The sequence below is a fragment of the Cebus imitator genome, unplaced genomic scaffold (assembly GCF_001604975.1).
Source record: "Cebus imitator isolate Cc_AM_T3 unplaced genomic scaffold, Cebus_imitator-1.0 Scaffold662, whole genome shotgun sequence".
Classification (NCBI taxonomy): Eukaryota; Metazoa; Chordata; class Mammalia; order Primates; family Cebidae; genus Cebus; species Cebus imitator.
The window spans coordinates 142,860-156,465 of NW_016107977.1; the positions used below are offsets into that span (position 1 = coordinate 142,860).

Consider the following 13,606-nt stretch of genomic DNA (forward strand, 5'->3'; position numbering starts at 1 on the left):
AAAAAAAAAAAAGTCCTTACGTGAAATTTCTAGGAATACAAATGTTTAAACTAAAATATAATATAAATAAAATATAATACCTGTAGTGAAGTAGACCAGAAGTATTTTATGTAGAAATAACTTTGACATAAATGAGATTATGTGAACTAAGAGTTACAAGGCGAATGTGACTCACAAAAGAAGGACTAACTTGGGCTCAGCCTAGACAACAAAAGGATGCCTAGGCTCATAGATAGAAAACGTGCTTCCCTTTTTTTATTTTCTGAGACAAGGTCTTGCTCTGCTGCCCAGGTTGGAGTGCAGTGTTACAATCATGGCTAACTGCATTCTCGATCTTCTGGGCTCAAGTGGTTCTCCCACCTCAGCCTCCCGAGTAGCTGGGACTACGGTGTGCACCACATTACCTGGCTCATTTGAAAAGTTCTTTTTTATAGAGATGGGGTCTCACTATGTTGCCCAGGCTGTCCCTGTACTCCTGGGTTCCAGTGATCCTCCCGCCTTGGCCTCCCAAGGTGCTTGGATTACAGGCATGAACCCCTTTGCGTGGCTGCGCTTCCCTTCTGTAAGTGTTTTTCTACACTCTACCAATGGCTCCAGATCATTTTAAACTTTAGTTTGAATCACACTGAACTTGACCTTTTATACGAACTTTATTGTTTTTCCTAAAATGTATGGATTCACCTTCTATTTTCCTGTTAAGGATTATAAATTGTTTTGTTTCCCTAACCTGTATTTCTGACACGTGGTGGCTTCTTAGTCATTCTGTCTATTTATCAGAATCATTTCTATTCTTCTTGAGCACTTCCTTTTTGGATCACACAGACTCCTTGGCCTCATTTAATCTGACCGCCTTTCTCCTGGCTGCACAGCTTTTGTATGGCAATTTATAAATCTTGGGTCATTTCTTACACTCCACTCCACATTTTTCATTGTAATGTTTATTTATTTATTTTTGGCTTAGACTACCCACCAAACTAATTCTTCTAAATGGGGAGGTTGAAAGTGTATAGTTTGAGTCTTTGCCTGTCTTAAACAGATATTCTTTTCTCATGCTTTTAAATAGTTGGCCTGGGTTAAAAACATTCCAGGCTCCAAATGCTTTCCCCTCAGAACTGTGAAGGCCTTACTCCACTGCTGCCTTCCGGGTTTCAGTGTTGTTGATGAAAAGTCTGATGCCAATTCAATGTTCATCCCCATGTAGGTGATCTACTTTAGTTTCCTGAAAACCTTGAAGAGCTCTTTACTCTTGGTATTCTGAAAACTGTTTATTAATATCCTAAGTTATGTATCATATCAGCTTAGCATGCTACATAGAGTTAGACAATTAGGCATACCATTCATATTTCTAAGAAACAAAATGCTATTTGCTGGAACCATACTACACAGTATAACTTGTATAGACTTTTCTTTAGCCTCACGGAGATCTCTAAGGTAGGTATAATACTGCCATGAGATTGTTGAGTTATCTGCAGACTAGAATCTCTTCTCAAGATATCCTAGTAGTTAACAGCAGTAAACCCCAGAGATACGGTTTGATTGCAATATGGTTTTCCCCCCACTACATATTTTTCAAACCCTTTCGTAGCTTCGTATTTTCTCGTAATTTTCTCCCATGTCATGAAAATATCCTCACCAGTTAAAACAATAAACGATCTCAGAGTTATAAGGGAATCTAGAAATAAGTTCCAGTCCCCGCCTTAATGGTGGGTAGACAACCCAACCAGGTGTGTGTGTGTGCTGAGTTACGGGGGGCTCTGTTAGGAGACTCTGACTGTGGCAGGGGTTTGTGGAGCCAGGTGGGCTGGTCAGGTGGGGCTCTGGGGTTAGACCATCAGGGTGTGGGTCCTGATCCCATGCTGACCAGCTAAGATCCTAGGAATGTCACATCATCTCAAAGCTTCAGGTTCCTCGTCTGTTAGGGATTGTCCTGGCATCTCCCTCAGGGTGTTGCTCAAAGGAATAAATAAAATAACCCATAGGAAGTGCTCATCTCACACTGGCAGGAGTTGCTTGTCACTGTTGTCCTTGCCCGTCTCCCGGTACGTTGCACGCACCTTCAGGCCAGGGTTCTTCCGCATCCGCAGCCTTCCCATCCACATGTCGGTCAGCAGCATCTGGCTGCAGGTGTGAGCAATGAAGTCCCGGTGTTTGGCTGCCACAGCCAGTTTGAGGCAGGTCGAGTTGCTCCAGTTTTTCAGCTCATAGGTCAGGAGTTTCATGGCAATCTGCTCGTCGTGCTTATAGGATTGGTCTAATAAATCCAAAGCAAGCTGGCCGAAGTCTCTGCGGGGAAAGAGAAGGGACCAGGGTGAAGCCACAGTGGCCGCAAGCTCTTTCTTTGACAAGCGCATCCACAGGGAATTATGGAGCCATGGGACACAGAATCCTTTACTGGAAGGGCTTTGCGGTTCTCTGCAAGCAAGAAGCTCCAGAGATGTGTCCCCAAAGGGGGACAGCCAGGGACAGTGTCTGGGAGCTCAGTCAGGAGATGGGCTGATTGCTCCAGCTGCAAATGGAGCTGTAGGTTGAGCCCACATCTGCCCTTCAGGCCCCAGTGACATAGAGACAAGAAGACAAAGTCCCTTCCCTCAAGTTGTGCACAGATCAGGGAGGCAGACAGAAAAGACAGCAAAAGTGACTTCAAAAGCAGCACCTGTGGGATTGGAGGCTACAGGAGCGGGGCTGCCGGTGGTGGTAGTGGGGGGAGGTGGACACTGAAAGGGGTCATAGGAGGGCTGGGGGCTGCCGACTAGGTTCTTAGTTGATCTAGGTGCTGTGGTACTGGCATGGCCCACCTGTGGACTGTCACCAACTGGGTATTTCGGATATATGCCTTTCTCTGCGTGTGTAACGCTTCACTATCACAGTGATTACAGAGAAGCTAACATTCTCAGTGCTATGACAGAGATAAGGCATAGCTGTCACAGGGCCCAGGCCAGAGGGTGCCTAAGGACTGATGGGGGCAGTGTTAGAAGTTTGAGGGCATGGAGGTGGCAGAAGCTGAATTTTGAGCATAAAGTTTACTGCCTTCCTCACATGACCCAGATTCAAATATCTGGCGATAACCATAAACATTCCAAGTTCTTTCGACTTTTTTATAATGGAATACGGTTAAGACTAGATCTCTAAGTGATCACCCTCCTCTGCTTTTGTTTCTCCAGTCAATAGAATATTTTATTCCAGTGACGAAGAGGATGAGGAAGGCAGAATCCTGTGTGGGAGAATGGCCTTCTCTGTCCTTGAAGAGGAATGCTATCTGCAGTACCTCCTAGCCTTCCTGCAGGCTGCAGGGTGATGACATGTCACCATGTGGGGACTCTAGGAAGTAAAGGTTGGCACTGACAAACCCATGAGGTAGGTGGACATGGCCCCATTATTAGGGAGTCTTGAATTCCTATCGTTTAGAAATCAGCTAGTAATTTTAGAAATAACTGAGTCCAAAATAAAAGCAGTGAACTTCAGAAAACAAAGGTGTTAGATGTTGGCAGAGCTGCCTGTGCCTGCCTCAAGTTTAGGCTCCTATAAAGTTGTGCTGGAACCTCTGGTTTCCGTGTGGCATGGAAGGAACTTGGAAGTCGACATCCATCCTAACAAGTAACAAACTAAACAAGCTGAACATCAAATCCTTTTAGCTCCACCGGAGACGTGGGGTCACAGGGCAAACTGCTGTCCCCCAAACTGGAGAGACAGACAGGCAGATACTGAGAACCACAACTTACTGGAGCAGAAACTTCTGCGGGAACCAGTGCAGAGTTAGGAAATGTGAACTGTGATTGAGTTTCAATTTTAATGTAAAGAGAAGGGAATTGTTTCTATTTTAATGCAAAGAGAAGGCAGTAGACAAAAACAGTGACAGTCTAAAAATGCCTCTGAGAGACAGACAGAAAAATGCTGACGTGACGGACAAAGTGATTTGTGAACAAGCTTTAACCACCACTGTCCTTGAGTGAGAAGTGCACGGGCCACCCCTCCCTGCAGGGACAAGCACTCAAGATGGTCGTCTCTCCTGGCCTTTAAATGCCCCCAGACACTAACTTGGAATTGTTATCCAAGTCCTGGGAGATGTCATCCACCAGATCGCTCTCGGAGGACTCGTGGGCCATGGCCTTGTAGAGCTTGCAGGCCACCAGGGCCTTGGCCATGCTCTCTTCCCCTCGCTGCCAGAGGAACACCGCCATTTTCTGGCGTTTCATCAGCACGGCCCACACCATCAGCTCATGGAAGGGGTACTGGAACCGACTCACGGCGGGGTCGTCCACATCGATGTCGATCTCTTCCTCCTTTTTCTTCTTTTTCTTTTTCTTCCCTTTAGCTGGAGGCTCATCATCCTGAGGGGAGAAACATGGATGTCATGGTTTTGCCATAAAAGTATGCAACAGAGAGTTCCAGAACTCATTGAGAAAGGGACACCTTCCTGTCAGAGGTAGTGAAGACACTTCTGAAGTACACCTTCCATTTCCACTCCGCATATTAATTCTTTTGAAAAGATGCACAAGTTTATTATGAGAAGTAAACTATCTAAAACCAAATGAACTGAGAAGCCATACTACTGTTTGGATAACTTGCACCGCTGAATCAGCAGTTTTACTTAGAAGCCTTTAGCTGAGGAAATGCTGCAAAACTAAAACAAGCAAGCAAAACCTCCCCCAAAACTAAACACAAATAACATCATGGAAGAGGGGAGGCCCACAGTTTATTTCCTTGGGGAAGTCTTCGCAGTGTAACAAAAATAACGCTCGTTTGCCAGACATAGCTGAACCAGAAATTAATAAGAAACATGCAAAAGGGGCTAGAGAAAAATGTTTTAGATTTCCCTCCAGTATTTTAAGAAAGCAAACATTCCACTTTGAATGAGCGTTGTCCTTTTCCCCATATGGCGCAAAACGGAAGGCCAACATTTCCCATTTCCTAAAGGGATTACGAGAACTGTTCTGCAAACGGATCAGGATGCGTAAGAAAGGCAGATCACGACTGGGAAAACTGGCATGAAAAATGTGCGTCTCAGACTATCCCAGGCTAATACTTTAGTATTCAATGGAATAACAGAAACAGATGTTTGCTCTTTTGCAAACAGCGTTCCCATCAGTTATCTTCTTTCATTCTTATGAAGACTCTGAGAGGTTGTGAATTCCTTCCATTTCCTCAGATTAGGAAGTTGTGGCTCAGTCTGAATAACTCGGTAACATTCACACAGTCAGAGTGGGCTGCAGCGTGGGGGGTTATGGGGGACAACCTGGCCCTCCAATTCCTATCTTGAATTGTTCACTACTGACCCAGTTTCTATAATATCACAATGAGCTGTGATAACATTTTAATGGAAACTATAGTATCTTGACTCCAATTTAAATTTCTTTGTTCTAATTTTCTAATTTTGTCACAGTGAAGCTATAGACAAGTGACGTAGGAAAAGTTGGTCTGCACAGGTTAAAAATGAACATTGTAGAAATTTTAAGATAAACATAGATTTATTTTCAAGAATATATAAGATAAAATAAGGGCTGGGCATGGTGGCTTATGCCTGTAATTCTAGCACTTTGGGAGCCCGAGGCAGGCAGATCACTTGAGGTCAGGAGTTTGAGACCAGCTTGGCCAGCATGGTGAAACCCCGACTCTACTAAAAATTCAAATTAACTAATGCCTAATGAGATGTTATAAAACAGAAGTCCTTTTAAGCCTACCTTTCAATAACATATATTATTAAATATTAATTGTATGTAAATTATCTTTAAAAACTGCCAGAGAGAGAATATGAGAAACAAAGAGTTAGTTTTCCTAAAATGCAAAAGTCTGTCACAAATCAGTGAGGAAAAGGGAAAGAAACCAATAAAGCAGCAAGGGATCTGCACTGGGAGCGTCCGGAGAAACTGACATATTAAAATCATAGTAAGAGTCTAAACACACCTTATTTAGCCATGAATTTGAGACAAATTACAGGGAATTTCTATACAAGGAATAAAATTTGAAATCAATAACCGTGGGGTAACAACAACAAAAGTCTGTATCTGGGAAATTTGAAATACACTTCTAAATAACTCTTGGATTGTAAAGGAAATAACAAATGCCCTAGAAAGAATGACAAGGAAGGTTCTATTCATCCAAACCTGTAGAACACCATGAAACAATGCTCAGAAAAATTTATACCTGTAATGCATTTATAGGGATACACGGAAGATAGAAAATGAGTGAATTTTCCTTTCAAACTGAGTTAGCACAAACAATACAATAACACTAGGGAAAGTATATGGAAGAAATGAATAAAAATAAAAGCAGACATTAATAAAATAGAAACAGAAAAACGAAGTTGCTTGATAAAGCAAAAATACCAATAAAATATGTAGGAAAGAATGCTTAAGAAAAAAACAGGAGATATAGATTTTTAAAAAATTGGCATAAGAGGCTGAGCTTTGGCTCATGCCTGTAATCCCACCTTGGAAGGCCAAGGTGGGTGGATCACCTGAGGTTAGGAGTTTGAGACCAGCCTGACCAACATGGTGAAACCCTGTCTCTACTAAAAATACAAAAATTAGCCTGGGGTGTAGCATGTGCCCCCATTCCCAGCTACTCAGGAGGCTGAGACAGGAGAATTGCTTCAACTCGGGAGGCGAAGGCTGCAGTGAACCGAGATTGCACCACTGCACTCCAGCCTGGGTGACAGAGTGAGACTTTGACCCAAAAAAAAAAAAAAGGCGCAAGAAATGACAAACAATTGAGGATACTGAGGAGACTGAAAACTATGTTTAAAAAGAAGAAAAGTATGACATGACCATTTCTCAGTAGGTGCTATATATTAAAGACTAACACTGCATTATATTTGCATTCTTGGAGGACTCTACTTGTTCAGGACTTTGAAAATAGTCCAGTCATTTGGGTATTATTTATGATTTTTGCATACATGTGGTGTTATTCTATAGCTTTTTGTTTATCCTTTTTTTTTTGAAACCGTGGTTTTGCTAGCTCTAGAAAATGAATTGTGCAGTTTTTACCCCCTTTAAAGAAAATGTATGTATTGTCCTTTTATATAATTTGACTAAGACACCTAAGTAAATTTTCGTGAGTAGTATGCTGTATTTGCAAGTACAGAACTTAAAGGGCTATGTATATTTGACCAAGATATTATAAAACCTTTGAAAACAAATTCTACTTACTTCCATTCCCAGAAGTTTAAGAGCTTTAGGCTGCATGTGAAAGGGGAAGAAAAACATCAATTTACTCAGATAACCAATGTTAGTAGTTCATTAGTAGTACTGTTGGTAGTGGACATACTAATTGATTAAAAAGCACTTTGTATCATTAACAATTAATGATAATATCCAAGGAAGAGAAGTGCTTTAATATGGCAACTCTTCCTCTGTCAGAAGTTAACTGAGAAGAAAGCTTTGCAGACACATGTCCCTTATTACAAGCAGAAGCAGAGAAGTTCCCTAACAGACACCCAGAGAGCTGGGTGAGCTGTGAGGGGGGTGTGAGGGGAGGGCGTCATGAAAGATCGGACATTTGATTTGGATTCTTGATAAGAGTGGGAAAGGCACTCATAACTGGGAAAGACATGGCAGGTACATGTCTTTGATTTGATCACAGGATTAGATTTTGGTGCAGGTACGTGGTCTCCCAGGTGGCTTGGAGCCAGCTGGTGGAGGGCCTTGGCTGCTGTGATAATGAGTTTGGCTACGATTCTCCAGGCAGTGAGGGGCTCCGGGAGGTTTGGAGCAGGGAATGCTGGCATGTCCCTTGCTTTAGACGATTATGGCAGGCACAGTGGTGGGATGGTAGGACAGGCTGGAGTGGGCAGACAGTAGTCCTGGAGCCCAGGAGGGGGTCTGCTGTGGATACAGGAGGGCAGATGCAGTGGGTGGGCTGGATGTCCCCACGTGCTTAGGGGAGCTGGAGAATGCTGTGGCTTGGACCTGAGAGTGCTGGAGGAGGCAGGGCAGGTGTGCTGGGGGCGGGCGAAGGGCTTGGCTCTGAACTGGCCATTTGTGAAAAGCAAGTGAGGAACCACATGCCACTCCAGGAGCCACAGTACACTACACAGGCACCAAGTTCTACCCTCTTGGGTCCGAACAAGTTGTTGTAGAGGGTGCGAAAGCTCTTCCGAGTATAGTTGCAGCGGTAGGCTCCTCCCATGAGGTACTCCAGTACGAGCCCGATGTCTATGAGGCTGATGTGGTAATCGGGTGGAAGGTTGCTCTGTAAGAAGAGAAGTCTGTCTCAGGCCCTGTGAGAATGCGTTCGCGGTGTGGACCTCATCACATGCCTTGGGCGTAAGTGGCTGTCCTGGCCCCCACTTAGGGTTCATGGAAGGGGTGGCTGGGTAGGGGATTGAACAACATTCAGGCTGGGAAAAGCATCTATCCCTTGATAACAAGGTGGCAGAAAGGGCCAAGAACAGTGGCTGCAATCAACAGGACACAGAATGACCTGAGGAACCTCCTGCCAGTGCTTCTGGAAAGAGGCACGAGCAGTGGGTGAGAGATCTCAAAGGAGGGAAAGAAGGAGAGGCTGCATGGACAGACAGCAGTGCTCGGGTCAGTGGCTGGGACACCCCCTTCCCCAGCCCCACCCAGTGGCTGCCCTGGCCTTGTGCTGGCATCAACCGGTAATCCGGGTGTCACTGAGCGTGTCCCTGTCATGAATTCGGATGACCCTGCAACTTAAAAAAGATTATCCTTGGCCGGGTGCGGTGCTCACACCTGTAATCCCAGCACTTTGAGAGGCCGAGGCGGGTGGATCACGAGGTCAGGAGATCAAGACCATCCTGGCCAACATGGTGAAACCTTGTCTCCACTAAAACACAAAAAACTAGCCGGGTGTGGTGGTGCATGCCTGTAGTCCCAGCTACTCAGGAGGCTGAGGCAGGGGAATTGCTTGGACCTGGTAGATGGAGGTTACAGTGAGCCAAGATCGCACCACTGTACTCCAGCCTATGACTGAGCCACAAACTCTGTCTCAAAAAAAAAAATTTAAATCCAAAAAAAAAAAAAAAAAAAAAAAAATTATCCTTTTGCTTTATTTTAAATAGACCCTTTTTGAAAGAAGGAATTCATTATCTCCTGTGCCTGAAATAGTAATACATTTTGAAAATTTAAAAATCGCTCTTAAGAAATGTCTCTGTGAAAGATGCCAATAGGTTGGGATTATGAAACGGTAGACTGACCTTTTTCACATCCCTCACCAGCAGATGAAGTGTGTTTGGTGGACCCAGTCTCTGAAAGAGAAGCATTCATGTTTGTTAAATTTATTTTTCTTGGTTGGGCGTGGTGGCTCATGCCTGTAATCACAGCAATTTGGGAGTCCGAGGTGGGTGGATCACTTGAGGTCAGGAGATTGAGACCATCCTGGCCAACATGGTGAAACCCCGTCTCTACTAAAAATACGAAAATTAGCCAGGCGTGGTGGCACACACCTGTAATCTCATCTTTTAGAGAGGCTGAGCTGGGAGGATCACTTGAACCTGGGAGGTAGAGGTTGCAGTGAGTCAAGATTGTGCCACTGCACCTCCAGCCTAGGCCATAGAGAGAGACCCCAGCTATAAATAAAGATGGTTTTTTCTTGAACTCTTCCAGCAAATTCCTGCCCTACTTTATGATTAATGAATTGTGAGAGATGGAGTGTAACCCATACCAGCCTTTTTCTTTTACAAAACAGAACTGGTCATGGTTAAAAATTATCCGACAGAAAGTTGTGAAATACTTTCTGTTCCATTTTTTTAAAGAGTATCTTAAGGTGCATGATATAGTGTTACAAATTCGCCAAGTTGGCCAGGATCAGTGGCTCACACCTATTATCCCAGCACTTTGGGAGATCACTTGTGGTTAGGAGTTCGAGACCAGCCTGGGCAACATGAAGAAACCCTGTCTCTACAAAAATTCCAAATATTAGCTGGCTGTGGTGGTGTGCATCTGTAGTCCCAGATACTCAGGAGGCTGGGGTGGGAGGACAGCTTGAGCCTAGGAGGTTGAGGCTGCAGTGAGCTGAGATCATGTCACTGCACCCCAGCCTGGGCAACAAGAGAGACCCAGTCTCAGAAAAAAAAAAAATTCACCAAGTTTTAGCAAGCAACTGCTGAGGACCATTTCTGCTACTTAAAATCTTACAATAGAGAAGGAAATACTGTATAAATTCTCAAAACTTATATTGTAATAATATAAGCCAAGGGAATTTTATTCAAACCCTTCCAGCAGAGCTCCTGGCTGTGAAGCTTAGCTCTATGTTCTCCCCAAAAGCCTCATCAAATGTGAAGTTCCCAAAGAGCAACTGACTTCTCATCCATGGTGACATTTCACTCTGCTAATGGCTTGGGGAGCTAGATTCCCTCTTTATAGAAACAAGTGCTCAGACGCCACCCTCAAATGTGGGACAAGAGTTGATACTGCCCGAGAAAGGAGTGCCTGGCGAGGCGTGGGAGTAGTGGTCAGAATGTGAACACAGGCTGCACCAGCAGCCGGTGAGAAGTAGCTGTCTGCCATTAGATGTGGACCTCCCAGCCGAAGGAGGTCAGATGGGTCTGTGCTCATCTGACCACATTTATGCACAATATGCACCAGTTACAAACACATTCAGATGGCTGCCTCCCCCTTCTCTCCCTTTTTCTAGAGCACTCACTGTGTTATAAAGCTCCTCCAGCCTCGGAATGGTCAGAAAGTGTTGCATGTTCACTCCGTTTTCAATCAGGAGCTTCACAAAGTCAACACGATCTAAGACTAAAGCATCCAACATCGCTTGCTCCAAAGCATTCACCTGCAGGGACCAAGAGCCGGGAGCCCGTGAGTGGCCTCTCAGAGGCAGTGGGGAGGGGCAGACTGGAAACACAGAGGAAAGGATATTCCGAGCCCCAGATCCCTGAGCACTCCAACATGGCTCTCTTTGCTCTTTAGATTGGATAAACACCCCTATCTCCCCTCTCCTTTCTTCTCAGTTTGGCCTCTACATGTTCCATCCATGTTTGTACATTGTTTTTTCCTTTTGAAGATAAATTGAAGAGAATTCAAAATCTCAGCCTTCCTGGCATTGCCCCGCCCAGTCTCCACCATTTGTTTCCTTGACTGAGTTCGGCCAGGCGGAGCTAGCTGGGCAGGCAGCATGACCAGGATCACTCATGCCATGCGGGTGAGTGGCCATGATAATGGCAGGCACATGTCACCGTAGAGGCCTGGTCCCCTGTCTTGCCTGTGTCCTGGTGGCAGCAAGACCGAGAACTGCAGTGCAGTGTGTGGCTCCAGCCTCCCGCCCCTAAACTGCTGTTACCCCCACATACCCAATCATGGGCTCTGTCAAAAAAAGGGGATTTTTGCACAAATTGTGTTTATTTGGTGACAACAGGCTTGTCTGCCATATTTTCATGCATCAAGAATTGGCATGTCTGCCAAGCAGAGAGCCACTGCTGATCAGGGTGACCCAGGGCTCCTCTCTGGGTGGCATCATTCCCCCCAATGCAGGAACGATTGGTGTTTTGGACAATCTACAAGGATCATCACAACGAACGTGCTGTTGTAGTTTGAAATGCTGACACTACCCAGTCAAGCCTTTACCCACCCCTCCTGGGATCAGGGCCCTGGATAGGACTGAAGCAAGGGCAAGAACCATCCCTTCTCCTAGGGAAGCGTGACGCCCCTTCTCCTAGGGAAGCGTGATGCCAAGCAGGTGATCTCTGTGACCTTCCACATACCCAGTTCAGCAGCTCTATCTTCCGGGGATCAGTTTCTTCCTCTACTTCCTCTTTCACTTTCCCTTTCTTCTTGCCTTTTCCTTTTCCTCTTCCTCCCTTGGTGGTTGCTGTGGGTGGCTTCTTCTCCTTCTCTGTGGCTTTGCTGTCCATTGGCGGGGCCAGGCTTCCCAGGGGCTGCAGTCCACAGCAATCAGAGTTGGGAAAAGGTATTAAGGTTCTTTCTTGTCCCCAAACCAGCTCACTGACCCTCCCACCTCTTTATGTGCACACATGCACACAAAGTACATGTGCACACCCACACAGTGCACACACATGTCCACACACATGTACACATGCACGCGGGCTCCATCCCATACACCTACACACTCGGTCATCACAGGTCTGGCTGTCTGAAGAAGGCTGTGATACTGTGAACCTCTGTTATTCATGTGCACAAACACACACATGACTTGATGCAGCAGGTTTGCGTACTTAAAGTGGCTGACATTTTGATCAATGTGCGCTTTTGCACAAAAGGGTGCTGAAAGGAGAGATCAAAGGCACCAAAGAGATGTGCCCATAGTCACTTAATGATGGGAGAAAGTGATTGTGAAGGGGGTCTGAGACAAGGGATAGAACTGAGGATGCCTGCCTGGATATAAACGTAAACCAGAGCTTATTGGTGGGTAAAGAAGTTCTCCGGATATCACTGAGATACATGCAACGTGGCAATAGACTCAGTCATCAAGGGGAGTGTGTGCTCTACTTCAAAGAACAGGAAAGAGAGCAGAAGTGGGCCTGGCCCTGTGGCCTTGTCTCCTGGTCCAGTGGAGAACGTGGGAGTGTGTCCTGGTGCAGACAGAGCCAGCACCTAAACAGCCGGACCCTCCAGCTGACGTCCTCTCTTGCCAGACCCACCCGCTCCTCCCACCAAATGCTCCTGGTGGGTTGGCTACCCCTGGAACCTGCATTCCCTCCTGCACACGCCCTGCTGCTTCTTCCCTGTCTGTCCTGAGCTCTGCGTTTGGTTGCTGAGAACTGTGCCGGTGCCTGCCTCGTAGGCATTTCATGCTGGGTTCTCAACGCATCTGACTCCACTGCCTGCCTCCTCCCAGAGCCTATTCCCTTGGCTTCTTGGCACCACAAGCTCGCAGCTTTCCTCTTCCCTGTCTGGCCACCACTTCTCAGTGCAGGTTTAAATGTCAAGGTTCCTCTGGGCTCTGTCGCCAGCCTCCTTCCCTTCACTCTACTCTCTTCCTTGACAACCTCATTGACGCCACACCAGCAGTCACCAGTGACTCGTGCACAACTTCTTTCTGGCTGCGGTCCGCCTCTCTCCCCAGAGCTCCTGCTGTCTGCTCAGCATCCCTGCTTGCATGTCTCAAAGACTTGCAGCTCCTTATGTCCCAAACCACACTCAGGACTGCCCCCAACCCAGTCCTCTTCCAGGGTCCCTTATATCAAGGAAATGGCACCACAGCTTGCCGATTGTGCAAGCCAGAGAACTGGGGAGCACTGCTGACATTTCAGCCCCTCCAATGCCCTCAATGATTCATCTACTTCTATGAGCAGCCATGTTTAATGCAAAATTTTGCTTAATGCTCTGATGCTTGCCTTCTTCTCTGCCTCTGCTCTAGTCCAAGGCACCCTCTTTCACCTGAATTATTTCAATAGCCTATTAACAGGACTCTGCCATGGCACCCATGCAATGCATTTTCTACAGTAAATCCAGAGTGACCTTTAAGTATAAAAACAGAACCCAGTAACTCTCCTGCTCAAAACCCTCAAGTGCAGTTTAGGCAGAGATGACATCAGGGGAGGTGTGCATTTATATAGTTCCTGGTCAACATACAGATATGGATGAAAAAGTGTCTTGGCTGACTCCTCATGCAGATAAGACCATTATGGTCCTGAGTGACAGAGTTACACCACATTCAACAAATGGTGCCGGGAAAACTGGAT

The 13,606-nt window shown here is 45.8% G+C and overlaps 1 protein-coding gene across 8 annotated transcripts in view; it reads right to left on the reverse strand.

Annotated features, from left to right (window-relative positions):
* TRPM1 (transient receptor potential cation channel subfamily M member 1) overlaps nt 1-13,606 on the reverse strand; it is a 139,620-nt gene that overhangs the window by 33,474 nt on the left and 92,540 nt on the right. For all 8 annotated transcript variants that reach the window (XM_037734787.1, XM_037734785.1, XM_037734784.1 and 5 more), the window contains exons 11-17: nt 11,666-11,839; nt 10,603-10,737; nt 9,155-9,205; nt 8,047-8,187; nt 7,146-7,175; nt 4,036-4,328; nt 2,055-2,283 (exon numbers count right to left, since the gene is read on the reverse strand). In XM_037734787.1, the coding sequence (XP_037590715.1) occupies nt 2,055-2,283; nt 4,036-4,328; nt 7,146-7,175; nt 8,047-8,187; nt 9,155-9,205; nt 10,603-10,737; nt 11,666-11,839 (1,053 nt within the window). The remainder of the gene's footprint in view (nt 1-2,054; nt 2,284-4,035; nt 4,329-7,145; nt 7,176-8,046; nt 8,188-9,154; nt 9,206-10,602; nt 10,738-11,665; nt 11,840-13,606) is intronic.